Here is a 25759-nt window from a genome sequence, read left to right as displayed (position 1 = left end):
GCCAGGACCCACATGATAGATTGTGACTCATCTGATCCCAGAGCCTACCCCTGCTCTGGGGTCCTCAGCACCAGAATCTGCGTCATCCCCAGGGCAGTGTACCACAGTGCCAGGGAGGTGAGAATTCCTCCTGGCAGAAACAGAACAGCTTTATGAGGACAACCTTGAAGGGCAGATTGACTTTATTCAACAAGATCATGGTCCTGAAAACCTACTGCCCGCAGGCACAGTCCACATTACTGGGTAAGGTCTGGGTTGGCAGGTTGTCATCCCCTTCTTCCAGGGCCCTCGTGGAGAGGGAAACAGTCAAGGCTCCAGCTGGGCCATGGCATTTGTAAAAGCCACAAGGGACACTGAGCGTAGGACCTTCTGTCCAGATCGAGCAGAGGTCAGGCCTAGGCCACTGTCAACCAGGAGGTTACAGCCCTGTTCCCAGGCACAGTCTCCATTTCACCAGGCTTCAGAAGGGGCTGGGCCCAAACTCAGGTCAGCTTCCTGTGAAAGCAGATTCATAAAGAGATGGGGAGTAGGAGGATGAGTGCTCTGAAATGGGGTGCGAGGGCATTGCTGTAGCTCCACATTTTCTCTTGCAGAGGGACAGGCTTCATGGGAAGGGGTATCAGGTTGAGGTCTCACTCCCCAACAGCTGCAGGCTCAAGCCCTGCATGTCCACTTCTACCAAGTGGATGCTGTAGTTCCCGAGGCCCTGGGAGCAAAGGACAAGAAGTGTTTAGAGGACTCTGGGCAAATCTCTGGCCTTCCAGAGGCTGCAGCTATAGCCCTTGGTTAGCCAGTAGGCCACAGTGAAGGCTCCCACCCCTCACCAATTCTCATACCCAACACCATCAGGTACTTCAGTCTTGGCCAGCACAGCCTCCAAAGCCTCCTTTTGCCTTGGCTCCTTGGTCAACAGGTAGAGAAAGCCCCCACCACCTGCCCCTGCCAGGCTCTGGCCATGCACGTAGGGGGCCAGGACATCTGTCATTCTTCGCACAACCAGGGGCTCACAGCCTGGAGCCATGAGCTTCTTTTGCTCCCAGTACAAGGTCAGGCACTGGCCCAGCAGAGGCCTTCCTTCCTGGGGTGGGGGCAGAGAGGGGAGTGATGGGCCCGAGCCGGAATATTTTGTCAGTGCTTGTTTGTTGATGACAAAGTGCCAAGAGGTACTGCTTAACCAGGGGCTGGAAACAGGAGTAATGCAGACCACCTCACAGGGTTGTCCGAGGGCTAATGTGCACAGAGCAGCCGACGAGGTGCTCAGTAAACTGCAGCCACTCGCCTGGAACCCTGCTTAGCTCCGACTGGCACTTGGTTGTGGGGCCAGACCTCTTCCTGCTTCTTGATAGGTAGAGCTCGAGGCCTCCCCCATGATGCAAGTATTGTCCTGAGATAGGGCTCCCACCTAAGTGAGACCCTAGGGAAGACAGATGGTAGGCTTCTGTCCCCGGGGGCCTGACACCTAGGGCCTGGGCCAAACCTGCAAAGCCCCCTGGTCCCAAACCCATGAGTGACAAGGCACTCACTCCTGGTGCCCTGCCCTCGGGAAAGGAGCCACTCACTGGTGGAAGAAGCATCTCACCTTGGTGGAAGGCTTCCACGCACTCCTCCGAGTGCTGCACTAGGCTGTGAGCGTTCTGCACAATGGCGGGCAGCCGGGCATACCAGCTCCTCAGCACATCCTGCAGACGGGGGAGTAGGGGTGCAATGAGCATCTGGGCTCTGCTGAGCCTTCTCCCTCCCTTCCTCCTCCTGGGGCTGGGGCTCACCTGCAGCAGGTTGTGAGCTAGGTGGGTCTTGCCAGTGTACACCAGGAACAAGTGGTCATTGAGCGTCTGGACAAAGCCCTGAGGCACAGTGATCTCTTCCACCTCAACCTTCAATGGCAGCTGAGCCCGGGAGCGCCCCACCTTGATGCCAGGCATTAGGCCACCCACTTGGTCCTGCCAGCCACCTCCTGTGAGCCCAGGGTCCATCACTATTGAAGCCTGTCTGACCCAACTTCCTTCTCCCAGCCCAGGTTCCTGGCCCCCTGCCTCCCTGGCAGGGACCAGTGTGGAAAGACAATTTCCCCCAACTCGAGCTGGGCCAAGTGAGCTCTCTCAACTTTTGTCCTCATCCTTGAGAGCAGGATGAGCGCGGCAAGAGAAAGGATTTCATTCCAGAACCAATCTTGGGTTGCACAAGGCCAAGTTTTACTGCAGACCTCATGCGTAGTTGGAGCTGAGGTAAACCACATTGAAGGGCAAGACCTTGCACTCACCTCTCTCCCAAGGAGAGGTGATAGAGGACTTTTTCTGCAGCCTAACTGACCCCTGCACCCTATCATTTCTGAAAATAAGCTTTCAGCCTCGCTTTTCAAATGAAAGAGCTTGTTCATATCTTGCTTTAGTAATGAAAGGTATGGGTCTATTTTTCTCTTGCAGCTCTGTAAAAAATAAAACTTGAGATCATTTCGAGACAGACCCTTAATATCTGGGGAAAGGCCTACAGGGGTTTAAAGCAGGCGTGTCAAACTCATTTTCACTGGGGGCCACATCAGCCTCACGGTTGCCTTCAAAGGGCCGAATGTAACTTTAGGACTGTATAAGTGTAACTACTCCTTAACTAGGGGCAAGGAGCTCGGCGCTGCCACCAGGTAGAAACAAGGTGCTGGGCTGGATAAAACACGGTGTAGGGCTGGATTCGGCCCGCGGGCCTTGTGTTTGCCACCTGTGGTTTAAAGTATATATAAAATGCAATATAAAATATAAATGGCAGGAGGCATCTGGAACTTTACAGCCAAAACATGGTGTTTAATGGCCCCAAATGTCAGCTCCCTGATTGCACCCCTCTCCTTCAAAGCACCAAGCACAGCTTGTAATTCTGCATTCAATTGGTTATTGAGTAATGTCTGTCCCCAATGGACCATACTACTTTTGAGAGCAAGGGCCCTATTTTTGCTCATTTTATCCCCAGCTCCCAATGCTGAGTGGATACTCAATAGCTGTCAATTGACCAAATGAAGAATTTGAACGGTACGTACATCTCAGAAGAAAACTGGAAAGGCCTCCCTATCTGCCCCTCTTGCTAATAACTACCTATTTAGGGGTGTGAGTCATTACAATAAAAGGAGGAGGAGGGTGGGCTGTAAAGTGACCAGAAAAGATAGCCCAATCAGCACCTGCACATCTTTGTGACAGTGTCCTGCCCAGAATGACAATGGGGATGAAGCCTGTCATCCTGGGAGACCACAGCATCCTAGGATCAGACAAAACTGGCTGCTCCCCATTGTGCACAGGGTGCAAGGGGCCGTGGTGGTGAGAGGAGGGTAAAGCCAGGTTCCAGTAACACCCCCACTGTGAGCACAGCCATGTTCTGGGCCCGCAGTGCCCCTGCATGTAGCCGGTGGGTAGGGGAGGTGGGCACAGATGACCATAGCCCAAGGAAGGGGCAAGTTGGCTGGAAAGGTAGACTGAAGGTCCTGTCCCCTAGTCCAGACCCCAGTTCTCCCCAGCTCCACCCTAAGAGACAGTCCTGGATGGCAACAAAGTCATGAGGAGTAAACATGTAAATACAGATACCTAACACACATGAAAAGTACAGCACACAATCTGACACTTAGTAGGTGCTGCTAAAATGTCAGTTTCTTTGCAGTAGAAACATTTCAAACTGAAAACCACCAGAAAAGTTAATAAGGAAGCTCTGACCATCTGAAGGAGCAGCACAGTTACATGGCTGTCTGCAAGCCCAAGGAGCTCCTGGAAGCTCTTGGGAGAGTGCCAGTGACCACGGTCCCACCAGGGACAGCCCATGCGCATCTGCTCCAGGTGCAGCACCTTATGGATCAGGGCCTCCCTGCTCACCATTCAGCCTGCTGCCTGCTGCAAGGCAGCCAGGGTGGTGCCCACCAAGATACTGCTGGTGCTGCCTGCACTGCAGGGAGGAGAGGGGTCAGGCATGAAACAGCCCCGGCCTGCCCCACCCACGCCCTCTGGAGCAGAGGCAGTGTGGAAGGTGCAAGGTGAGGCTAGAGGGTGGGAATGGAGTCAGAGGCAACAGGGGTACAGGGCCTACTCACCAAGGCCAGAGCCACGGGGCAACTCAGACCAGGTGTGCACCTCAAAGCCACTCCCAAAGGTGCGCAGTGACTGCTCACTCAACGAGAGCTTGGAGCAGACATGCACGATCCCCGCACAGATATAGGCTGCCTTCAGCAGGGCCCCTGAAGAAGGATCAGCACCCAGCAAGGAGTTTGGTTTTTAAAGACAGAAGGAGACATACCACCTCACCTCCACTATTTCCCAGCCCAACATGGGGCTCATCTGGGGGACAAAAGCCCAGCAGCAGTGCAGACCCCACCCCCAAGCCACAAAAAGACCTCTGGGCTCCCCAACATGGGCAAATGTGCCAGTTCTACCTCCTGCACCTGCATGCACCTGGGCAACTCCTCAACCAGACTGACTATAGCCCTCCGGCCAGGACCCCATGGCCAGCAGGATCTCCAGGGTTCTTCCCCCACCCCCCAGCTAGCTGCGTGTGCCCTCCCTACTGGCAGATGTCCTGGATACCTGACCTGGAGCATGGGGCTGGCAGGAGTCCTGCAGGTCCTCCAGGCTCTGGCACACAACCTTCATGGTCATCTCATCCTGCCGAGGCCCTGCTGCCAGCCACAGCTCAGGCTCTGAGATGCAGTGAGCCCTGGCACCAATGGGCCTGCGGCCGTCCACTCGCACAGCCAGGCCCAGCATTGCCTCACCAAGCTCATAGGCGAGGGGTGGCGTGTCGCTGCATCCTCCTGTAGCAGTTGACAAGACCAAGTTGGTCATGAGGCTAAGAGCACAGCTCCAGGCTGGCTACCCTCACCCCGCTCCAGGGGGCTCACCAGAGAAATCCACGCGAGCCGGACACTCAGCCACCACCCACTCATGCCCAGGTGCCAGCAGCTCCACCGGCTGTGTGGAGACAAAGTGCTGGGCTGACATCACAGCCTGGGGGATCAAGATCTGCTGGGCCCCCTCGTAGTGGCGAGCAGCTTGCACTAGCAAGGCTGGTCTGCCAAGAGGGAAGGGAGAGGTATCCGAAGGAAGCCCCGGGCCGGAGGCAGACAACCTGAGTTTGGGGACTTGCCTGCCTTGGGTGACCCGAGGTCACCCCACCCCACCTCTCTCTGGGTTTCCACCTACAAGAATTACCACGGGCTTCTCCAGGAGCTCTGACATCATTAGCACCCACCTGCTCAGCCACTTGTCCCACTCCTGGGCAAGTGCCTTCACACCCTCAGCCAGGTCTCCACACTCCAGGTACCAGAGGGGCCTAATCCACTCAAGATTGGCAGCAGGCCCACTCTGTAAGCCACCTGGGCCTTCTGCCATGCAGCCCAGTACATCTGCCACACAGGCCAGCGCTCAGGCCACCATGCCTGGGTCTCCTGCACCAGCTGCAACTGAGGTACCAGAAGCCAGGGGTGGTTGGGGATGGGATCTGCCCCCAATGCCCTGTTCCCCGAGAGACTATGGAGCAGTCCCCAGACACTCCAGATTCTCACATGTCTTCACTTTTGCCCAAGATGTATCCTTACCTGCGAATGCACGCCCCACTTCTCTGCTCCCCCTGCCAGCCCCAGCCCAGCCCAGCTGTGCCTCTTCACTGCCACCCAGGATGCCCAGAGAGGTTAAGATCTCAGACTCAGGGGTCAAACTGCCTGGGTTCAGTCTGAGCCCCAGCCAGCTGCATGGCTACAGGAGAACAACTTCAATAGGGATGATTTTCCAGTAACTGGGACCATTAATGAGGTGCTGCCTGAGCCCCAGCCAGTGTGCCTGAGCCCTCGGGTGGAGCCGGCCACATCCCCCTGGGGCTCTGACACCTACGTCTCGGCACCCAGTACTGCTGGTGCTCATAGGACTCAGAGGCTCAGGACCAGGCCTCGGCCTTTCACCAAAAACTCTCTACTGATAAGGATGAAGCTTCCCAGAAACCTAAAAGCAAGCTCCAGTGTCTCTTCCGTGCTTTGAAGGTTCATGGCTCCCTAGGACCCTCAGGTCATCAATCCAGAGAGCAGGTGGTGCTGGGTCTGACTTCCCAGCACAGAGATCCAGAGTACTCACCCTGGTCCAGCATGGCCAGCAGGGGCTCAGGACAGCCCTCATGGACAGCAGCCCAGATCAGCGGGCACAGGCTGAGGTCCTGCTGGGCCTCTAGCACGTTGCATGCCTTATGCAGGGCCTGGTGGAAGAACAGGTCCCGGTGGGAGGCCAGTGTGGCATCCGGGTCCAGACACAGCCGCAGCTGCTCCCAGGACAGGCGCCAGGAGGCCCTCCAGGCCCACAGGGCCTCACCCCCATCCTCCTGGGGGTCTAACATCCACAGCATGTCCCGGGGCCCCAGGGCCCTTGATGGGTGGAGCACAGGAAAGAGGCGGGCACTGGGAAGGCAACGCTCTGTGTGGGGCGTGTCTGGGTCCCACAGGTCCCAGTTTCTGGCATGGGGAGAAGGCTCATTAGCAGGATGGAAGCAGGACTCCTGCTTCCTCACCAAGCCCTAACTGCCTGTCAACTGGGGGCTGGCTAATTCACCAAGGGCAGGACAAATTCTTCGAGGTGGCACAAGCAGGCAGTTTAGGGAGGGAGGCAAACCACCCTGCCTCCTTTCCCAGGCCTCTGAACAAAATCACAAAACCTGAGCACAGCCAGGGATTAGGAGTTGTCCAGGGGGAAGGTGCTGGGGAGGATCAGGCTGCCCAAAACTACCCCAGTTTCCTGGGCTGCTGGGAGGGTAGGTGCTGCTCTGGGGCAGAGGCAGGGAGGAGCCTCGAAGAAGCAGCCGTCCTGGCTGCCGAGGCCCCCGGAGCCCATGGAGGCCATCCATTTCACCGAATGCCTGTCTTCCGGAAGAATTCACTCCAGGACATGTTGAGATACGTCCCTGTCCCCTGCCTCTGGGGAAAGAAGATGAAGCAGTCAGGGCTTCAGAGGCCATAGGAAGAGGTTAGGGACACTAAGGCCATTGGGCTGGGCGGGAGCTGCTCAAGAAGAGACAGGAAGAGAGACCTGCACACATGAGAGCAAGTTCTGAAACACTGTGGCACACCCTGGAGCCTCAGCACTCCAAGCCAGGTGCCTGGAACCTGGCGCAGAATCCCAGGTCTAGGCCCAATCCACTGTAACTGGCTCTGCTGCCCAAGGCTGCTCACCTCCCTCTCTGAACCTCAGTCTCCGGCCTGTAAAGTGGAGTTAAAAATTCCCAGTCAGACTGCCTGCCAGAGCAGATGAGGAGGCAGATAAAGACACGCTGACACACAATTGGATACAGCCTATTCCTCGGGCCAGTGTTCAGCGAGCCCTGCTGTGGAATGGGAGCTGAGCTGGGACCCCAGGGCTCCTTAAAGCCTGAAGTTGGGGTGGGGGAACACAGGGGTTGGCACCTACTTCCCAGCTGTCCAGACAGCCAACGAGGGTGAAGGCATGGACAGGGGTGCCATGCAGCTGCAAGTGGTGCCCCTGCAGGACAAGATCATGCAGCTCCACGCCATGTAGTGCCTCAGACTGAGCCGTGTCCGGGCCACTCAGGAAGCAACCGGTGCCGATGTAAATGGGACCCTGGCAGGAGAGAGGGCAGGCATCCTGAGTGGGTGGTACAGCTCCAGGCAGCCCCCAACACACACAGGACCTGGCCCCCCACAGCCTTGCCCTCCCTCTGCCCCTGCTCTTAGGCCTTACCCGGAGATGGCAGTGCTGCAGGATGCTCCCAGGGCCCAGATGGACAGGGCCCTCCAGCAGACAGCTGATCATGGAGCTCCCAGACCCCAGGAGCTGTGGCTACTGTGAAGCCAGGGAGAAGCTCGTGAGGGCCCAGGGCCAGGGGCTGCCCCAACCTCCCCCATAGCCAAGGTCCCAGCCCACACCCATCAGGAGCCAGATCCCTTTCTACACATGCCCTGGCCCCAGCCTCGGGCTGGTTCCCATCTTGTCCTGTTCACACTGTTCCCCCACAGGCCCCCTCTCCACTCTCCCTGCAATCTTCTACAGCGGGGGTGCCAAACTCATTTTCACTGGGGGCCACATCAACTTCAAGGTTGCCTTCAAAGGGCCAAATGTAATTTCAACTCCTTAACAGTTAAGGAGTAGTTACATCTATAAGGAGTAGTTACATTTATACAGTCCTAAAATTATTTTGGCCCTTTGAAGGCAATCAGGAGGCTAATGTGGCCCCCAGTAAAAATGAGTTTGACACCCCTGCTCTAGAGCAAATCTGAACTCAGTAATGGAGGTCCCACCAGATGATAGTTCCCCCAGGAAACCTCTGCCCCCAGTCCAGAACCCCCACCACTCTGAGGGCCACCTCTGAACTCTATCTGCCCCCTTCCTCAGCACCATGGCACTGACCCAGGCCCATCACCTCAAATGTGTGTGTTTCCCCAACAGACCCCAAGGAAATGGTGTAGGGTCTTCTCTAGCTTCTCAGAGGCAGGGAGGAACCTCGGATGTAGAATCCTGACTTGACCACTTACTGGCTCTGTGGCCTAAGGCAAGTTACTTAACTTATCTGAGCCACCACTGCCTCAGGAAAGTCCTCCAAATCTAGACTGTACCAGAAAGTCCAGGTCAAGAGGCTGCCCGGAGCACATGACCTAGAGGCCACGGCAGGCCAGCTCAGTTGCCCGCTCCCCCGCCCCAGGGGTGCTAGCTACCTGGGGGTCAGTGAGGTAGATGCCGTGGTTCCGGGCATAGGCCATGCTCCCTGGAAAGGCAATCACTCTGGCTCCCGGGAAGCCATCCCAGCTGATCGCTGTGGGTGGGACAGTTGGGATTCTCCCTGGAGCCCAACCCTAAGGCAGGGAGTCCCCAGCCAGATAAAAACAAGAGCTCATGGGAGGGGCATCTGGGCACCTTTAGAAGGAAAATGTGGTTTCCAAGCCAGGAGGACATTCCTCTGGGAGAATGACAATGCCTCCCCTCCCAAAGTTCTGCCCCAGCCCTTTGGGGGCAAAAGGGGCAGGAGTGGTTTCTCCATTCTCAGTCTCAGAGACGGAGGCCCAGCAAGGGAAGCCCCGCCTCCAGGTCTGGACTTCACCCTCCACACCCTACAGCTTCCCTTCTGAACGTGGCAGTGGGCCAGGCCCAGAAATGGTGAGCCATGAAAAGCATAGCCCACCTCGGGCTGTGGCCAGGGAGCTGGTACTAAGCCTTCTCAGGCTCACCTGGGTTGGGAGGAACAGACAGCAGCATGTCCGAGCTGCAGACCCACACACCTGGAGGGGAGCCCGGGCCCAGCTGTGGGAGAGAGAGTGCAGCTGGTGGCCTGGTCCAGCCCTTCCTCTGGGGCCACACAGCCCAGCCTCAAGAGCCTGTCCCCGTGCTCTAGGGAGACTCTGGCTGCTGAAGTAACAGGGATCTCCCCCGACCCTCCTGCCTACCTCCTAGGGCCACACCTCCCCCAGTTTTGCCAACACTAATTTCCTGAAGCTCTAACTCTAGGCACACCCCGAAGCTGTTCTTCCTGGCATCCCGTCTGAGCCAGGACAGACTACAGCTGGCAGTGAGGTGAGAGAGGGACAAGGCCCCAAGGCACTGCTGGCCTCACCTGACAGCTCATGATGTCCAGCAAGCAGTCCAGGTTGCAGACCACAGCCTCCATGGGGGCCTGCGAGTTCTCCACAGGGAGGCAGGTGAAGGCCCAGCCGCAGTCATCGAAGGGGAAGTCTTGGCCCTTGGGGGGAAGCAGGGACAGGTGAAAGAGCCCTTGGGACAGAGAGCCTGGGGACACCCCATGGGCTGTGCAAGGTGGAAGTCATCAGGCTAGAGGACTTTTAAAAAGTGTTTTCTTGTGTAATTTTTTTCAATTACATGATTATAGTAAATAGTTAGAAAATGCAGACAGGCAAAAAGAACAACAACCCCTCAGGAATAATAACCATTCCCCTCATTTTGAGATGTATCCTTTCAGATTTGTATTCATAGATTCTTTAATTTTAAAAAAAAATTTTTAAATTAAAAAAATTAAAAAAATAAAAATGAGATTCTGCCCTGGCTGGTATAGCTCAGTGGATTGAGTGCGGGGCTGTGAACCAAAGGGTCACAGGTTTGATTCCCAGTCAGGGCACATGCCTGAGTTGCAGGCCAGGTCCCCAGTAGGGGGCACTCAAGTGGCAAGCACACATTGATGTGTCTCTCCTTCTCTTTCTCCCTCCTCCATCTCTTTCTAAAAATTAACAAATAAAATGTTTTTTAAAAATGAGATTCTGAAAAGGTAGATACAAGGGAAGTTAACACACACATGCAGGTAAAATTGGGAACTACATAAAGCCAGGCCCTGTCTTAAGCATTTAATGGAGCATCTCGGCACATCTACCGGCAGTAGGCGCTGTGTGTTGTCATCATCCTCACTTTACAGATGCGGAAACTGAGGCCTAGAAAGGGTCAGGCGACTTGCCTGTCACAGAGCTGCTAAGTCTCTTTCCAGGCAACCCACAGAATTAGATGGGCCTATTAATCACTCTCTAATATTCTGCCAGGAGGATATGCTGCTTATATTTAGCCAGTTCCCTATTTTGGGCAACTGGATCAATTCTGATTCCGATTCTTCTGGATTTGCACAACGAACACCTTGCAAACAGCCCCCATTAGTGCTGTCCAGCCCTGAGGATCGATGGTGCCGGCCTTCTGCACGGCACCTTGCCCAGCGTTTTACTCTGTGTGCAGGATGAGGATCCAGGCCGAGTGTAGGACATCAGACGTGACCACCTGTCAAGAGTGAAAAAGCCCTGTTGACAGAGGCCTGGGCAGAAGGCGCCCAAGGATGGTACCCTCTTGCCTGGGGAGAGACCCCAACACAAATCCACTCAGGTGCCAAAGGAACAATATGAGCAGTCACAGTGAAGCCTGCCCCGGCACTCAGGTGCTCAGCAGCCACCAGCAGGGCATTGAGGGTAGCTCCTCCACTGCCCGCACGAGTCTCGGGGCCCTCCACGGCCAGCACCAATGTTCCGGCAGGGAACTGCTCTCGTTTCTGGCACACTTCCAGCTCTGTGGTCAGAACATGGCTGGGACCTGCCCCCGGCCTCCCAGCCTTGGTCCCAAGCACCTAAAGCCAACCTACTGATCATTATTATTTTATATTCTTTGACTCAGTAACTTTTCATATAGTAGTTCATTAGAGCTTTACCCAGCTCCGTGAGGTAAACACAATTATTTCCATTTTACAGATGAGAAAACCAAGTCTCAATGAAGTGACATGATATGTCTGTATGCTAAGGGTCACATGGCTAGGAAGAAGCATCCCCTGGGTTTGAACCCAGGACTGCCCAACTCCTGCAGCTATAGGGGTATGGTGGGAGTTAGGGCCGAGTGGGGAGAGAGGACCCCCTACCTCTCTGGAAGGCCTTGACACTGCCCTTGTACTGGCACATAAGGAGGATAACCGTCCAGTCAACCCCTTTGGGCTGCTCCATTCTGGACAAAACTGAAGGGCTTCCTGAGGCAGAGACGGGGTGTACATGAATTATCATACCCTAAAATTGATTTTTTGGTGTACAGTTTTTTAAAATATTTTATTTATTTATCTTTAGAGGGGAAGGGAAGGAGAGAGGAAGGAAACATCAATGTATGGTTGCTTCTTGTGCATCCCCTGCAGAGAACTGGCCCCTGCCGGAAACTGGCCTGCAACCCAAGCATGTGCCCTGACTGGGAATCGAACCGCGATCGTCTGGTTTGCAGGCCCGTGCTCAATCCACTGAGCTACACCAGCCAGAGCTGGTGTACAGTTTTATGAAATTTAACACATGCATAGATTCCCATGGTCACCATCATCTGTACCAAAAAAACCCTCCCGTATGCTACCCCTTTACAGTCACACCTACAGTCACCCCATCAGCATCCCTCACCCCTGACAACCACTGATCAGCCCTTCACAGCTGGAGTAGGGCTGTAATCTTCTGAGATTGGCTTCTTTCACTCCACATAATGCCCCTAAGATTCATCCAAGTTGGCTGTGCATATCAGTAGTTCTTTCTTTTCTTTTTCTTTTTCTTTGGCCAAGCAGTATTCCATTGCATGGACCTTCCACAGTCTGTTTCTCCAACCACGCACTGAGGGACACTGGACTGTTTCCAGGCTTTGACAGCCAAGAATAGAGCTGCTTAACATTGCAGGGTGAACGAAAGACTTCATCTCTCCTGGTGGGTACCTCGCTGTGGGATTGCTGTGTCATGTGATGAACATATCTTTGACTTTCTCATCTGGGTGCATATGGTTTCCTCAGGAAAGGAAGTAAAAGGAGCAGAGTGGGGTCATCAGTGGGTCCCACCTTAAAGCAAGGGGCTGCCCCTCATCACTCAGTTCATTGGTTGTGACCTGGGAGGAGGGAAGGCCTAACCTCCCAGGCTCCTGAGGTGGAAGGGAATTCCCTGGAGAAGGGGGCAGTTGTGGGAGGGGTGTACCAGCCTGTTCGAGGGATCCAGCCAGGGTGCCAACAGCACCCACTCCAGGGACCTCAGAGGGGATCTCCCCTCACCGAGGCTCCAAGCCTAAAAGAGGCTGCAGCCCCACCTGCCAGCCACCTTCCTCCAGGGCACTCTGAGTAAGCGAGGGGAAGAGGAGGCCAAAGCTACCCCTCCCCAACACTTCTCTCCTGCCAGACAGAAAACCAACCTGACTCCAGGGCATTCCCGCCCAACACCTCACAGACAAGTCCCCAGGAGTGCCCTGACTTCTACCTCTGGCAGAGTCCCACCTGCTGTCCTACAAAGTGGCCCACCCCCACCTCTTCCCTCCAGCTCCCAAAGCTCAGTGTCAGAGAGATGGAGGAGCTGGCTGCCTGCCTTCCTAGAGGTGCCCAGAACACACATCCTGCCCAAGCCCCAGCCAAAGCCATCAGGAAACCTGAACCACAGCAAGTTTCTTCTTGGGCCAGACGCCTCTGCCACCAGTCCTGTGGTTAAGGTTGACAGGCAACACCTACGCTGCCAGGAGCTTTCAGGGAAAGCCTCCACCACTAACAGAAACTGCTCTGTTCCCTGCTCAGCCCAGGAGGGAAATCCAGAGGGGAAATCTGAGCTAGAGATCTTGGCCAGACATCTGAAGACAAGGGCCTTCCCAGTAAACAGGCCTCGAGGGAGTCCAGCCTGGCCACCACCTTACTGTGTGACCTTTGTCACCCCTAACCCTCTCGGGCCTCCTGAGCCAGGAAATATGATTGACCAATGCTCCCAGCTTGTTCACAGGGAGGCCATGCTTCCCACCAACTACTGTCAATCAATGACTCAGCACAGCAGGGACACGAAGACAGAGCCATTCCAGCAATTTGGGGATCCTCTGCCAGGCAATCCTGGCTCCAGGACTCCCCACGCACCTACAGCAACTGTCTCACAACCTCACTGCAGTCTGAGACCCTCCCTACCCATCCCCCCCCATTCCTTCACGGGGAGCAGACTGACAGCTTTCCCTGCTTCCTCCAGCTCCCTCCTCTTTTTCCCTCCCCCAGTAAATCGAATCCTATCTTGGTTTCAGCTTCTCCAAGAACCTGAACCAACACAGAGAAGGGGCCCCTTTGGCACCTTCAAAAGAAAAATCACCGTATGAATTTTTAAGTTACTGTGTGAGAAGTATTATCTTTATTCTAAAGAATACATGATGAAGAAACTGAGGCACAGCCCTGGCCAGGTGGCTCAGTTGGTTGGAACCACATCCCATACACCGAAAGTTTGCAAGTTAGATTCCCTGTCAGGGCACATACCTAAGTTGTGGGTTCGATCTCTAGTTGGGGTGCAAATAAGAGGCAACCGATCAATGTTTCTTCTCTCATCAGTGTTTCTTTCTCTCCCTCTCTTTCCCTTTCTCCCTCCCTCCCATTCCCCCTCCCCTGTTGTTCTCTGTCTAAAATCAATAAATATATCCTTGGGTGAAAATTTTTTAGTTTTTTTAAATGAAACTGAGGCATAGAGAGATTAAGTCACATGTCCAAGGTCACACAGCTATCAAGTGGCAGAGCCAAATGTGAACCCAGACACTTTTGTTCCAGAGGCCAATCTTTTAATCACTAGTCTGAGCCTACTGCGTAGGACTGAAAAAAAAGAATGAAAGGAGTAAATATATGTAAAAGGCCCCATACAGGTGGCAATGAAGTGGGATGGCATTAATAATAACAACCATATCTACCTATGAAAATCTGTTTTGGGTGGTATCCTTTCTCCTTAATCAACTTGTCAGCTCTGCCAACTTACTTTCAGTAAGTGGCCTGGTGTCAGTTTTCAGGGGACCCCTTGCTGAAGTCTTCATATAGGCTCAATGCTTTCTGGCTGAACACGTAGCCATCAGTCAGAACGCATTTTCTGTTTGTACCTTCTGCCCACACTTAACGCATTTTCCGTCTTAACCAAGCCCTTACCACTCCTCATGCGCTGTGGCTGTAACTTCTGCAGTTTAAAGCGCAACAGCAAAACCAGCACGGATTTTTTTCCTTTTTCACAATTTCACCGATAGATTTGTTCTTACCACAGATGTTAGCAGCCTCAGCATATGATTTTTTTTCTCTTTCCTTATTAAATCCAGAACTTTCATCTCCTCACTTAAAGGAAGCACTTTATGGCTACCCTCTGCCATGTGTGAATCCCGAGCACCACTTTGTGTTGGGGGGGGCCATTATCAAGTAAAACAAGGGCTACTTGAACTGAGATACCTGACAGTGGGTCTGATAACCGAGAAGGCTACTAAGTGACAAATCAGCTGGTAACATATACAGCCTGGGTAAGTGGGACAAGAGGATGATTTCCGCCCCAGGCAAGAGGAAGCAGGTCCGGGGAGATTTCACCAGGCTACTCAGAACTTCAAACAATTTTAAACCACGCACTGTTTACTTCTGAAATTTCCATTTCATATTTCAGACGGAAGACCTCAAGTAATTGAAAACGTGGAAAGGGAAAGCGCGGATAAAGGTGGGGCGACTAGTGTAACTGTGACTTCAGCATAGCGACAAGACCCCCATAGGCACATTGGGGCAGGAAAATCGGCCTCAAAGCAAAATCCTCAGCGCCGGTATTCAGCACCCCACCTGCCTCCGGGGTGAGGAGACCCTGGAGCCCGTATTCCCTGCCTGTCCCCAGCGCTCCCAGGTTCCGAACTCCCACTGAAAGACCCAGGCAAGAGGGTAGAACTGGAGACTCCTCCGTCCTACAGCCGGTGGGCACCCAAGAGCTCCAACAGAGTTCTCGGAAACTCTCTGCCTCGGTCCTGCCCCTGGGAAAGGATCGGTCAGGAATCGCCGACTGGGTACTGAGATGAGGAAAGTGAACACTCGCGGGGACCCACGTACCCGCCTCCGCCAGCACAAGGCTCAACGAGCCCTTGAAAGCGGGTCTGCGCGGCCCGCTGCGGCGCACCCTGGGAAATGTAGTTCCACCCCTCCGCCGGCCCTGGCTTGTCCTCTCCCGAAAAAAACAGCTCCCGGCTAGAGCATGGGCAGACGGATATAGTCAGGACTGCGCTTTCTGAAAGAGCGATCAGTCTTCAGTTCCCGAAAGGCGGTGAAGCGAGAAGGCAACTCCGTTGGCCAGCAAAACTACAACTCCCAGAGGAACGAGTGCGTCTCAAAGACGTGGGCTTGTTTTCTGGGACGCTAGGTTACCCGTTTTGGGTTAGTTTAACCCCCCTGCCGGGTACCTGAAGCACTTGCTTTAATCCGGAGGGGAAAAATCCTGGGAGGGAGGTGGGGGAAAGGAGAATCCTAGATGTTGGCCGAAAGTAAGCGGCTACCATTGGATTAACAGTTGGTGGTGTTTGGGGGGTTTTCAGCACAGGATCCTTCCAGGAGAAACTTTCCGACTCTGCAGTGGAAAGAGGATTTACGGAGCTTTTTGAGAAGTTTTGAACGTGAGCATTGTTTGTAATAGCGGGAAATTGGGAACACTCTGTCTTTAGGGTACTGGAGAAATAAACTAGGCACATCCACATCATGGAATACTGTGCAGCAGTTAGAACCAGGTAGAACTTTATGTACAACAGGAAACACATGTTAAGGGAGAAGATGCATGCTATAGAACCCTATGTATGGGAAGCCACTCGTCAAAAATAACGTACATGGACACAGTATGTGTAGGAACAGGACTGGAAGGGGACACACCCTGAGGCAGAGACTGCTAGGAATGGGGCGAGGCAAGGAGAACCTAAGCATTATCTGTATGTTTGAATTTTTCTTACAAGAACAAACTTTCCAAGTCTGTCATTAAAAGGGGAGCCTAAGAGGTTGCCTTCAATCTCAAAGGAGACTGGGGACCCTACTCTAATCCTGTGTGACTTTGGCCAGTCACTTGGTTACTCTTGAGTCTCCTCGTTGCCATCTGTAAAAATGGGTTAATAATAATATCAAATGCTGAGATTGTGGTGAGGGTAAAGTACATGCTTGACACCATAGTAAATGCTGAACATATTAACCATTTGACAAGAGAAAATGCAGAGTTATCCTGAATTAATTTACAGCAGGCCAGAGGGTGGGAGGAGAGAGGTAAGAGGTTAGTCAGTTAACTGAGCCACAGGCCAAAACCGACAAAAGAATGTGCACATTCCTGAATGTGTGTTACAACTTGCAGTGAACTTCGGGGGCTATCAAAAAGAATAATGAACCACAGCCTGCCACCCCATCCAGTTTACGCATGAGCTCTCTGGCTTGTTGCCTCAAACCAACCCAGAACACCTCTTTAAATATAGCCAGAGTAAGTTCTTTCAAAACAACTCATATCTTTCTTCCCCAAACCCGTTGTATAAAAAGGATCCTCCACCCCCAGCTCAGGACAGAGGGCACGTTCTCCATCTAGCCCTGCTACTGCTGGTTTAGACTGTGGATGTTCCAGGATGTGGTCCTTTTAATGGCTAGCATGTGGCTCAATAAACCCTTTCTTTCAGGAAAGCTTCTGACCACAAAGGTTTTTTGTTCAACATATTATGATTCTGTTTATTGTTGATATTTCCATGCTGCCATATTAAAGCAGGGTCTTTGTTCTGTCTACTAGAACAGTGCCTAGGACATTATAGGTGGTTAAAACAGTTTGTTAAATGAATGAATGAATGAGCAGTCCTCTCCTCTGCTTCTACTACCTCACTACCTCCCTCCAATTTCTCTCCTTCCCCCAGTCTTCTCCCACTGGATTCATTCCCCTTCATTTGGCTCAGTCTCATCTTCCTTCCCACACTTCAGTGCTTGTGCTTTCTTCTGGGCTCTGTGAGCCCAGGAGGCCTCCAGGGAAGTGAGGAGCTAGCTGCCTCCCACTGCTGCTACTCTCATCAATGCAGATCCCCTCTCTGCAGTGGAGTGAGAAGCCGGGATGCCTGCAGCCACAGCTTTGGTGGAGGCTCAAGGAAAATAACATGCCCCAAGGAGCTCAGAGTAAAGGGCTTCACCCCTCCTCCTCGGGAAGACACGCTGGAGGGTTAAGGGGTGGTTCCAAGGCCACCTGGACTTCTCAGGCTGAGAGGCAAAGATACTTGGGGGTTTTTGATGAGAGGAAGGGCTCAGTGCAATCTGTCAGCAGCAGACACAAAAAACACCAAGCTTTTGGCTCTGTGTTTAGTCCTACTGTCTCAGGCAGGGTAGACAGAGCCATAAAAAATGTTCTAAAGTTGTCTGTGGTATAGAGTAGAATCTAGTGGCTAAATACAAGGGTTTAAAACCAGTTCCCATTACTTTCTTACTGTGTGAGCAAGCCACTGTACCTCTTTGAGCCTCAGTTTCTCCATCTATAAGAATAGAATAGTATTTGCCTAATTGGGTTGTTGGAAGGATTCAGCGAGCTAATGCACATAAAGGGGTTAGCACAGTGCCTGGCCAGAGTAAGCATCCAACTTCCTTATTATTAAACAAACATGCTGCCAGTGAGTGAGGGCCCAGGAAGGCTTCTTGGAGAAGGTCCAATCTGCAGGGCCCTGGATGAGATGTGCAGCTGCTGCTGGTAGCAGGAAATCCCCTTGGGAGCCAGGACTACTGCCCACAGGGATATCTTAGACTGAGTTCCCTAGACACAGAGCCTGAGACAGGGATTCCAGTGCAAAAGATTTAGAGCAGAGGGAAGCAGGATAGAGCAGGGGAAGAAGCCAAGCAAAGATGTGGCTTTATCTAAGTCACGGGTGGCAAACACAAGGCCCGTGGACTAAATCCGGCCCTCCCTCCACCTTGTTTTATCCAGCCCAGCACCTTGTTTCTACCCTGTGGCAGCGCTGAGCTAATTCTGCTTAACTGTTAAGGAGCGGTCGCATTTATACAGTCCTCAAATTACATTCGGCCCTCTGAAGGCAACCTCAAGGCGGATGTGGCCCCAGGTGAAAATGAGTTTGACACCCCTGCTCTAAGCATTGCCTTAGTCTGATCCTACAGTGAGCTCTGGAACATACAATGCACCATAAGGTTTATCCCCCTCAAAAGCAAAGGAGATTTATGGGCTGTAGGCCACTGGGAGGTGGGAAACAGAGCAGCATAATTTGCTAGGCGTTTCTGAGTGAAACGGGCTATGTGGACTGAAGACCATTTTCTGGAGAAGGGTGAAGCTGTGAGCCATTAGCAACCAACATAAGGAAAACAGGGTGCCGACCCTGTAAAGGGAGGTCACCAACAGCATTTACCACAGGAGGACTGGCAAAGACACAGAACCTGGGTAAAGAAAATGGGAAGAGGATATTAAACTCTCCTGTTGAGTCTTCCAAGGAGAAAATGAAACAGCTGGTATGGTTTTTATTTTATTTTATTTCTTTTATTTATCTTTTTAGAGGGGAATGGAAGGAGAGAGGAAGAGAAACATCAATGTATGGTTGCTTCTCGTGCATCTCCTGCTGGGAGCTGGCCCCTGCTGGGAACTGGCCCGCAACCCAGGCATGTGCCCTGACTGGGAATCAAACCGCGATCGTCTGGTTCGCAGGCCCGTGCTCAATCCACTGAGCTACACCAGCCAGGGCTGGTTTTTAAAAATTAAAGCACAGACCTGGCTGGTGTGGCTCAGCGGATTGAGCGCCAGCCTGTGAACCAAAGGGTCACAGTTCCGATCCCCCACTTGGGTTTCGGGCCACGTCCCCAGTAGGAGATGCATGAGTAAGGTTGTATGAAAGGCAACCACACATCGATGTTTTCCTCTCTTTCTCCCTCCCTTTCCCTCAGCCCAAAAATAAATAAAATCTTAAAAACAAAATTAAAGCACAGACTTGAAAGAATAAGCAAACAGTGAGCCCCCTCTGGAGAGCTATTACACACATTTACCATTACGTGGCCCCTCTTCCCTTAAGCCTGACCGTCGTGACTGTGAGACAATTCCTGCAGTATTTCCCAGAGAGTTCTTCTGTAAGAAGGTAGATAGGTCTCTTTTCTTCTTACAACTTTTAAAAATCAATATAGTCAATAAACAAAATGTAGAGAATCCATACAATGGAATGTTATTCAGCCATAAAAAGAAAGAAATAGCCCTGGCTCAGTAACTCTGTTGGTTAGAGCATTGTCCCGAAACGTCGCAATAGTGAGTTCGGTCTCCAGTCAGGGCACATACGAGAAACAAACAATGGATGCATAAATAAGTGGGACAACAAACTGATGTTTTTTCTCTTTCTCTCTCCCTTCTCTCTCTCTAAAATAAACAACAAATTTTTAAAAATTTAAGAATGAAATATGAATACATGCTACCACACGAATGAACCTTGAAAACATTATGCTAAGTGAAAGCAGTCAGACACAAATGACCATAGATTGTATGACTCCATTTATATAAAATATCTGAAATGGCCCTGGCTGGTGTAGCTCAGTGGATTGAGCACGGACCTGGGAATGAAAGGATTGCGGTTCGATTCCCAGTCAGGTCATGTGCCTGGGTTGCAGTCCAGTTCCCAGCAGGGGACGCATGAGAGGCAACCATACATTGATATTTCTTTCCCTCTCTCCTTCCCTTCCCCTCTAAAGATAAATAAATAAAATCTTTAAAATTTTTTCTATAACTAACTAACTAACTAAATAAATAATACCTGGAATGGATAAATCCTCAGGGGCAGAAAACATGTAAGTGGTTGTCAGGGACTGGGGTGGGGAAAGGGGGAGTGACCACTGAATGGACACAGACTTTTCTTCTGGTAAGAATGTTTTAGAAGTAGAGATATTGGTCACAAAATATTGTGAATATACTAAATATGCTGAATTGTGTGCTTTAAAATGTTGATTTTTATGTTACGTGAACAGCACCTCATTTTTTTAAAAAAGCTCAGTGTGCTTGTTGCTAATGGGGTATCACTGCTCTCAGGCCTTCTCAGTGGACAAAGCCAAGGGAAAAAATACCTATATGCCTGGAGAACCGTAGGCTAACGCAGGAAGCATTCGGCAAGCATGCTAGGTTAGGGAGTCCTTTTGTAGAAGAGCATCTCTCAGGATCTGTAACGTAGCACAGCTTGGAGAAGGCTGATCCAGGGTATGGGACACAGGCAGGAACTGGGACCTCTGAGATGAGTCTTCCTGGGCACTAAGGATGGAGCACAAATGGAAGGATGACTTCTGCTTCAGTTAGCACCTGTCTTCTGTCATTTTGTGTGTCCTTTGAGAAACTGCTTCTCTGATCCATGTATAAATTTATCCACCAGAACAAGGGTCTCCATCAGGTATTTTTAATGTTTTGCTAGATCTCAAGCTCTCATAAAGTAGGGTCCAATTCTTTTATTTCTGTATATTTCATGGTGCCTACTATGAGGTAGTACATATTATACAAATGACCTTGGACAAGCCACTTAAAATTTCTGAGCTGCCTGACAATTTTCCATTCAATGGGAGCTCCTGCCAGAGGCCAAGTGACGTTTCATTTATGTATATATATATATATATATATATATATATATATTCAATATATAAATATATGTTTAAATAGTTTATATAAAAATATATTTAGATATGCATTTATATTTATATATTTGACTTCATTTATATAACATATAGTTGATATTTAAATATTATTTATTAAGTATATTAATATATACTTATATATATATTAGAGAGAGGAAAAGGGATGGAGAAAAACACTGACCAGTTTTCTCTCTCACAATCCCAACCAGGGAGCTGGCTTTCAACCCATGCCCTGACAGGGAGTCGAACCACAGTTGTTTGGTTCACAGGTCCGCGCTCAACCCACTGAACTACACCAGCCAGGGCTAATCAATATATTCTTAAAGGTCTCTTTGGACCTACAAAAGCCAGTCCTCCGCTTTCCAATAGTTTACTATCCGATGAAATAATAAAAAAAGACACCATTAATTGAAGCTTCCCCAATTCCATTCATTTAATCTTTAATTGGGATCATCGATGTTCAGATAAATTTTTAAAAGATTTTATGTATTTATTTTTAGAGAGAGGGGAAGGAGGGGAGAGAGAGAAAAACATTGGTGTGAGAGAGAAACATTAGTCGGTTGCCTTTTGTACACACCCCAACTGGGGACTGAGCCCAAAACCCAGGCATGTGTGCTGACCAGGAATCCAACCTGCAACCTTTAGCTTTGTTGGACGATGCCCAACCGACTGAGCCAGACCAGCTAGGGCCAACATTTAAATCATTTTTATTTTTCTTCTTGTAATGATGTTCCAATTATGTATGTCTATATGCAACTAAGAACATGTACAAAAAGGATACTTTCTTATAAACTATTACATCAAATGGTGTGTACATGTGTAATTTGAAGATATTAGCAAGTTGTTCTTCACAGAGGCTGTGCAATTTCAGTCACACTGGCAGTGTACAAGAATCCTTGTTCCCCACGCTCTTGCCAAGATAATTATCAAGCCTTTTGATTTCTGCCAATCTGATAGGTGAAAATGATATCTCGGTGCGGTTTTAATTTACATTTCTTTTATTAAGAGTGCAGCTCTGAGAAAACAAGTGTTGGAGGGGTTGTAGAGAAATTGGAACACTTGTGCACAGTTGGTGGGAATGTAAAATGGTACAGCCACAATGGAAAACATTATGGTGGTTCCTCAACATATTAAAAGCAGAATCATCATATGATCCGGCAATCTTACTTCTGGGCATATAACTAAAAGAACTGAAAGAGAGTTGAACAGATAGTTGTGTGCCTGTGTTCATAGCAGGATTTGGCTATTGTGTTCACAATGACCAAAAGATGAAGCAACCTAAGTGTCCATCAATGAATGAATGGGTAAAATGTGGTATACACAAACAATGGAATATTATTCAGCCTAAAAAAGGAAGGAAATCCGGACACATGCCACAGCATGGATGAACATTGAGGACATTATAATAAGTGACACAAAGCCAGACACAAAAGGACAAATGCTGTATTCATACTTGTATGATAGCATAGTCAAACAGAGACAGAAGTAGATTGGTGGTTGTCAGGAACAGAGAGGGGAGAGAATGTGAGGAGTTACTGTCTAACGGGCTCTGAATTGGAAGATGAAAAACGTTCTGTGGATAGACCATGTTGATGGTAACACAGCAATGTGAGTGTACTTAATGCCACTAAACCATATGCTCAAAATTGGTTAAGATGGTAAATTTTATGTTGTATGTATTTTACGGTTTTTTAAAAATGAAGCTCTGCATCTTCTCATGTAAGAACCATTGTGTTTCCTTTTCTGTGAACTGCCTGTTCTATCCTTTTCAATCTCCTTGGCTTCTTGGTCATCTTACTGATTTGCAAATCACGTTGTGTTAGCCTTTTACTTCTGACATAAACTGCATAAATGTCTTCCATTTTTCTACTGACTTAGTTTTTGTTGGCTGTTGTTGGTTTTGGTTTTTAGCTAGGTTTGAGGCAGAGCTCTTGTTACCATGGCTCAGGGCCAGCCTGTAGTGTGCGGGTCAGACTTCGTGTAGGAAAGATTTCACAACATGGCTACAGGTGATTTTGAGAGGACTTTTATTAAAGCTGGGACAGGGAACCGAGGCAGTGCTTCTGACAGAAGTAACAGGAGAGCCGGGCCGTGCTCTGCTTCGGCTCCCTAGAAACATTACAGGAAAGGAGTGAGCCGAGGCAGGGCTGCTGTTAGCTGGCTGGGAAGTGAAGGTCATAGTGACTGAAGCGAGCCAGAGTGGGGCTGTTTTTAGCTCACTGGGAAGTCAGAGAAAAGGGGGCCTTGGAGACTGGATGGGAATGAGCGGGATAAGCCTGGGGCCAGCTGCTGCTGCCCGGTGCTCCCTCACTTGCATTGTTCTGGGGCCCTTAGAGTCTAGAAGGAAGTAAAAAGTTGGTGCTGGGGAAAGGGCAGAGACCGCCCCCAGTCTTTGTCCTGAGGGTTTTTATCTCTCTTCTGCAGATCAGAATCTTAGGGGAGGGTTTCAGCAGAATATTCATCAGCTTTCCAGGTGCATTTTGAATATGCTGGTGTATCAAGATGAGAGTAGCAGCTGGGGGGTGGGGCGTCGGGATTTTTCTTTGGTCTGCTTTACCGTTTTACTTTTATCTCGTGTCTGTCTGGCTCTAATGGGGTTTTTGTTATTTGTTCCCCTGATTTCATCTGTCCTTGGGTTTAGCTGGCACAAATGGCATTAATTGGGTCTCTGTTCTCTATTCCGCCCCCCCTCCCCTCCCCATACACAGACACACAGACACACACACACACACACACACATCAGGGTGATTTAAGCTGTTTATTCTCTGGCTAGGAGGGGAGGTATAAACCATTTGTTCCCAAGTGTCATAGGTTAGGGAGATAAGCTGGCTGGCAAATTGTTCAAACCTTTTGGCCTTGTTTAATTTTCTTATCTCAGTTTCTCTATTCCAGGTACCCAGGAATCTTCCTAGTTTCTTAACTATCCTGTCACACTCTGACTGAAAAAATTTTAAAACCATTTTATTATAGAAGACTTCAATACATGCAAAAGCAGAAAAAATGTTACAATGAACTCCAAGCAATCATCTCCCAGATCCACCAATTATCAGTTAAGCCAACCTTTTATCTATACCGTCACCCCAACCCTGGATTATGGTTATTTTTCTAATCCTCACCCAAGGACTTTTTTTTGTCATTTTTAAAGAGAGAGAAGGGGGAGAAAGAGAGAGAGAGAATTAGAGAGAGAAAGAAACATCAATCCGTTGCCTCCAGTACGCACCCCAATGGGTGATTTAACTGCAACCTAGGTATCTGCCCTGACCAGTGATCAAACCTTTCATTTTATGGGGAGCTTTATGGGATTACACTCCCACAAACGGAGCCACATCTACCAGGGCCCATCCCTGGAGCATTTTGAAGCAAACTCCAATACTTTATCATTCTATAAATATGATGTCAGTATATTCCACTAAGGTAGGTCTCTTTAAAAACAAAACAAAACAAGACACATGCCCTGGCTAGTGTGGCTCAGTGGATTGAATGCTGGCCTATGAACCCAAGAGTCGCTGGTTTGATTCCCAGTCAGGGCACATGCCTGAGTTGCGGGCCAGGTCCCCAGTAGGAGGTGTGCAACAGGCAACCACACATTGATGTTTCTCTTCCTCTCTTTCTCCTTCTCTTCCCCCCTCTCTAAAAATGAATAAACAAAATCTTTTAAAAAAAATTGTATTGTATTAATTGAAGAAACTGGGCCATTTGTCCTATACAGTTTCTCACTGATTTTGTTGACTGCATCTCCATGGTTTCAGATGGTGCCTTCCTCTGACACCCGTATACTCTGTACACTGGTATTGTCAGATTTGGGGTGATTTCTTTTCTGACAGTACTTTTAGAGCATCATACTGCCATCAGGGTTAGTTGTCTGTCTTCAGATAAATCTAGTTGTCTTCATTTTTCATGAAATTAGTGGCCATTGGTGATTTTTGTCTAGATCCATCAATTTATTCAGAGTTGAACTATTTTTTTTAGCAAATGATTTCCCAATTGTCCCTTTACTATGTGTAGAATAATTCACCTTCTCCCCCACTTATTTGAAATTCACCTTTACCACATGCCAATTTTCCATGCACATTTACTTCTGGACCTGCAGGTCTCTGTGATAGACCCAAGGATCTATCACACTACTTTACCTGTTCCTTTATAATATGTTCAGTACCTGAGAAAGCTCACACCCTTCACTGCTGTTTGTTTTTCAAAAATTCCCTTGCTGTTGCAGGCCGGTTCCTTGCAGGCTAACTCCCAGCAGGGGACGCACGAAAGGCAACCATACATTGATGTTTCTCTCCCTCTCTCCTTCCCCTCTAAAGATAAATAAATAAATAAAATCTTTAAAAAAAAAATTCCCTTGCTTGTTATTTTTCCAAATAAACTTTTTTAAAAGACTTTTATTTATTTATGTATTTATTTATTTTCAGACCAAGAGGAAGGGTGAGAGAAAGAGGGGGAGAGATGTGTGTGGTCACCTCTCCCACACGCCCCACCAGAGACCTGGTCTGCAACCCAGGCATGTACCCTGACCAGGAACCGAACCAGCAGCCCCCTGCTTCACAGGCTGGCATGCAATCCACAGGTATCTGCCCTGACCAGTGATCAAAGCTTTCATTTTATGGGGAGCTTTATGGGATTACACTCCCACAAACGGAGCCACATCTACCAGGGTCCATCCCTGGAGCATTATTATTATGATTATTCCCATTTTACAGATGAAAGAATTGTGTTACCTGCTCTGGGTCACATATACCATTAGGTGTGGGAGCTGCCAGATTAGTCTAACTTTCTTTCTGTCTGCAGAAAGAAACCCGAGGATGGAGAGAGCCAGCTCCTCTTGCATCTTGCTACTCAGTAACTGTCAGCCTCCAAAGCCCTGTGATGTCATCCACCACATCCCACTGCCTGTTCCACTGTCTCGCATTGGACAGCTCACCAGAAAACCTAG

General features: G+C 50.0%; 1 protein-coding gene across 1 annotated transcript; it reads right to left on the bottom strand.

The window, feature by feature from the left end:
• Positions 1-196: 196 nt before the first annotated feature.
• FCSK (fucose kinase) lies at positions 197-15311 on the bottom strand. The gene is given in 20 exon segments (XM_037063748.1): positions 197-706; positions 854-1074; positions 1580-1679; positions 1767-1975; positions 3794-3907; positions 4058-4201; positions 4553-4774; positions 4862-5031; positions 5212-5422; positions 6087-6457; positions 6852-6916; positions 7407-7577; positions 7698-7796; positions 8612-8766; positions 9179-9251; positions 9562-9687; positions 10671-10721; positions 10852-11003; positions 11347-11451; positions 15286-15311. Coding segments are annotated over 19 exon segments (2838 nt in total). The 5' UTR covers positions 11429-11451; positions 15286-15311; the 3' UTR covers positions 197-604.
• Between the last annotated feature and the right edge of the window lie 10448 nt (positions 15312-25759).

This window comes from Sturnira hondurensis, unplaced genomic scaffold (assembly GCF_014824575.4).
Source record: "Sturnira hondurensis isolate 20B ecotype Veracruz unplaced genomic scaffold, ASM1482457v3 Scaffold0014745, whole genome shotgun sequence".
Taxonomy (NCBI): Eukaryota; Metazoa; Chordata; class Mammalia; order Chiroptera; family Phyllostomidae; genus Sturnira; species Sturnira hondurensis.
The sequence above is the reverse complement of the archived record's forward strand: the minus strand, read 5'-3'. Positions and strand labels throughout refer to the sequence as shown.